The following is a 3,561-nucleotide window of genomic DNA, read 5'->3' as shown; positions in this document are numbered from 1 at the left end:
CATCATGAATGAATTAAAGTGTTGGCGAGCTTTGCTATGCTCTCTTATGTTCTTGGATTAGAATACAAAATTCTGACTTATCAAAGGGAGTGATCAACCTTTGTGGCGTCTTCAAGGATTAGGGTTTTAAGGACTTAGTTGCCTTAGAGTTCTAATTTGATCTCCTACAACTTGTTTTCTAGCGATCTCGGGGCAAGTATAGCAAATTGATTCAAGGGTTCCTAGGGCAGGTCTCCTGGTGGGTTCTTGTCATGAAGCATCCACGCTTGATATTTGGGACGTGTGAAGGCTAGCCAATCCTGGCTATCCCACGTGCCCAAATTCCACGGTGACAGGTACTCTTCTTTGCCTATACAACCACTTCTTTAGTAAACCTTCCAGATAAGTGCTCGAATGCCCTAACAAACTGGTGAGAACCTCCTTCTATTCTCTGACCATCGTCTTGATTTAGGCATTGGAGAGTTCTCCATCGGAGACACTCTGGTAAGAGGATTTTTTTATTTTTAATATTTCAAGTTGGAGCGCGGTCACCAGAGGGGGGGGGGGTGTAGTTACAACATTGGTGGTGAGTACCGTTGGAGAATTAGGATAGGGTGTGTCCTCTCAAGCCAATCTCAGTATCTAGAGCTAGATGGGGTTCATTCGAGTAGGAGTGATATAGGGTGAGTCCGTGAGGCCACTGGGATTGAGGAGGCTTCGAGATGGATAACTTGTGGATTGGGATGGCTAGGGAGGGTAGCATCCACTTCCTCTCCGAAAGCAAGCTCATATGATGATGAGATGCGGAGTTTTATGAAGGAACGATGCCGAGAGAGAGAGAGCTCATGAGATGCCGCTCGGCCGCCCTCGATGGCCTCACCTTACCTCCCTCGAGCTCACCGGCATTGACCTCCTCGGCCCCCTCTCTGAGGTCTTCACCAGCGTGAGTCATGAAGGTTAGGAAACCAAAAAAAAAAAAAGAGGCTTCCAGCAATTTTTTTTTTCATCCTTCTAACCCTGGTTAATCTTCAAAGCAACAACAACTGAAATGGACTGCATGGCTAATTTTTATTGACTTAGGCTATGGCTGACGTGGTAGATTAAGTCTACCTAATAATTTTATCTTCAAGAGCTGTTTGGAGGCGTGTGGGTCACCCGGAGCGCAGCGCCCACAAGAAAGGAAAAAAGAACCGAGTAGGAAGGAAGATCGGAAGAACGAGCGGAACCTTTCCCCCTGCATTCACGCCGCAGCCGTACCAATGTAGGTCCCGCACGTGTGACTGTGGGCCTAGCGGGTCGTGTCTTTTTTATTTTTATTAACTGGACGGGAGGAGGAGATGCGCAGCACGGCCAAACCAACTTTCGCTGTTCATTCACGTGGCATCCGACACGATCCAACTGTTGCCGCCTGTCTTAACCTTCGATTTGATTCCCATGAATGGGCCTCATTATCCCCACAATTAATGAGAATACCCTCCCACCCACCACTTTCCAGGCTGCCCCTACGCAGCGAGTGATTTTTTTTTTGATGGACCCGACGGATGTACCCTATTCATTTAGTCAGTTTTTTTTCTGATTAGAATGGTTGTACTCATATATATATATATATATATATATATATATATATATATATATATATATATATATATATATATATATATATATATATATATATATATATATATATATATATATATATATATATATATATATATATATATATACATATATATATATATATACATATACATACAGATATACATATACATATATATATATATACATATATATACATACAGATATATATATATACATATATATATATATATGATGGAATGATTAACTTTAATGAATGATAAATCATACTTGACTCGCTAAATCCATCTGAAACTTCGAAATGCGTGCAATCTGATCCGCAGTCCGTGATCAACAAGAGTTAATTCCGATCTGGACAGTGGTTAGCGAGAGATCTTCTGAAAAGAGAGCTCCTAATGCGTATATTAGAGAAAGGGTCTAACAGGCTATTGATAGCCCTCTCCAGGGACCAAACGCTGTAGGTGGTTACACCCGTACAGAGTCACCCCCCATCAAGGTAACCCTTCACTACTGTGAAATTACCTCAATGCCCTTGTGATTATCAGGATTTACAAGTGACAATTGTCAAGATGTAGGTTCTAATTAAACGGGATCGGGGTTTAATTAAACAGGATTCAACATTCTCCCACTTGGACCATATTGACGCCATTTGTCAATGTGGGCCACAACTTGACGGGATCCCAACATTCTCCCACTTGGACCATATTGACAAGTGAAATATCTTTAGCACTTGAATTTTATCATCTTTATACGCGTATTCTTTCTATTCTGATATCAATTTGGGCAAACTTTATGTTTGACTACTTTGAGAATAATAATATGAACCATGGCGGAAATAACACCTATTTGATTGGCGTATAACCTTCCATGATCACTATATTACTAAACCATCATAACCAAACCCTTATGAATGAACTTCTCATGAAATCCATTCTTTGGTCACAATTTCTGCTACCATAGTATGCATAAACCACATGAATTCATTGAAGTAGAAAAATACAACAAATGTGATTTACAACCATCTAAAATGTGCACAATAATACATCAATTAATTAATACAGAAAGACCCATTTGACCGACATGCTCCTTATGCAATTCCAGGGCTATTGTTTTGGTCAAAGGATCTGCCAACATAAGCACAGTATTGATGTATTAAACTGAAACTTTATGGTCATCACATTTTTCCTTTATAACAAGATATTTCACCTCCATGTGCTTATTTCCATTGGATATCTTGTTATTCTTTATTGAGAAAACTGCTGCTAAATTATCACAATATAACTTTATGGGCCTTGATAAAGTGCTGCTAAACTGTCCACGATCTGTAAGCCCATGATAAAGTTTCTCAACCAAATAGCCCGTGTAACTGCATCATAGCATGCTAATAACTCAGCCTCCATTGTTGAAGCAGCTGTCATCTTTTGCTTCGAACTCTTCCACGAGACTGCACCACCAGCTAGTAGAAAGATATAACCTGATGTTGACTTTCTACTATCTGGACATCCCGCAAAGTCTAAGTCTGAGTATCCAACTATCTCCAAGAGATCGGATTTGTTGTATTTGAATATATGATCTTGAGTCCCTTCAAGATATCTCAATACTTTCTTTGCAGCTCTCCAATGTTCCATTCCTGGATTAGCTTGAAATCTCCCCAGTAATCCCACAACATATGCTATATCAGGTCTGGTATAGACTTGAGCATACATTAAAGTCCCAATTAGTGAAGCATATGGAAATGCTTTCATATGCTCCCTTTCAATTTCATTTCTCGGAGATTGTGATTGGCTCAACTTTCGCCTTTAGTAATAGGCACTGGGCTTGGTTTGGAATTTTTCATACTAAATCTCTCCAGCATTTTCTTAATGTAGGCTTTTTGAGATAGATAAACTTTTTTCTTATATCTATCTCTATGAACCTCAATGCCGATGACATATGAGGCTTCACCCATATCCTTCATATCAAAATTACTGGAGAGAAATTGCTTAG

General features: G+C 39.7%; 1 protein-coding gene across 1 annotated transcript; it reads right to left on the bottom strand.

The window, feature by feature from the left end:
* Positions 1–2,858: 2,858 nt before the first annotated feature.
* Positions 2,859–3,320, bottom strand: LOC120104897 (secreted RxLR effector protein 161-like). The gene has a single exon (XM_039116804.1). The coding sequence runs from the start codon at positions 3,318–3,320 to the stop codon at positions 2,859–2,861; it is 462 nt and encodes a 153-aa protein (XP_038972732.1).
* Between the last annotated feature and the right edge of the window lie 241 nt (positions 3,321–3,561).

Source organism: Phoenix dactylifera, unplaced genomic scaffold (genome assembly GCF_009389715.1).
Source record: "Phoenix dactylifera cultivar Barhee BC4 unplaced genomic scaffold, palm_55x_up_171113_PBpolish2nd_filt_p 000140F, whole genome shotgun sequence".
NCBI classification, from domain to species: Eukaryota; Viridiplantae; Streptophyta; class Magnoliopsida; order Arecales; family Arecaceae; genus Phoenix; species Phoenix dactylifera.
The sequence above is the reverse complement of the archived record's forward strand: the minus strand, read 5'-3'. Positions and strand labels throughout refer to the sequence as shown.

Bases quoted from the DNA above. Each gene is read 5' to 3' on its own strand.
- LOC120104897 (XM_039116804.1), bottom strand. From the start codon at position 3,320: ATGAAAGCATTTCCATATGCTTCACTAATTGGGACTTTAATGTATGCT.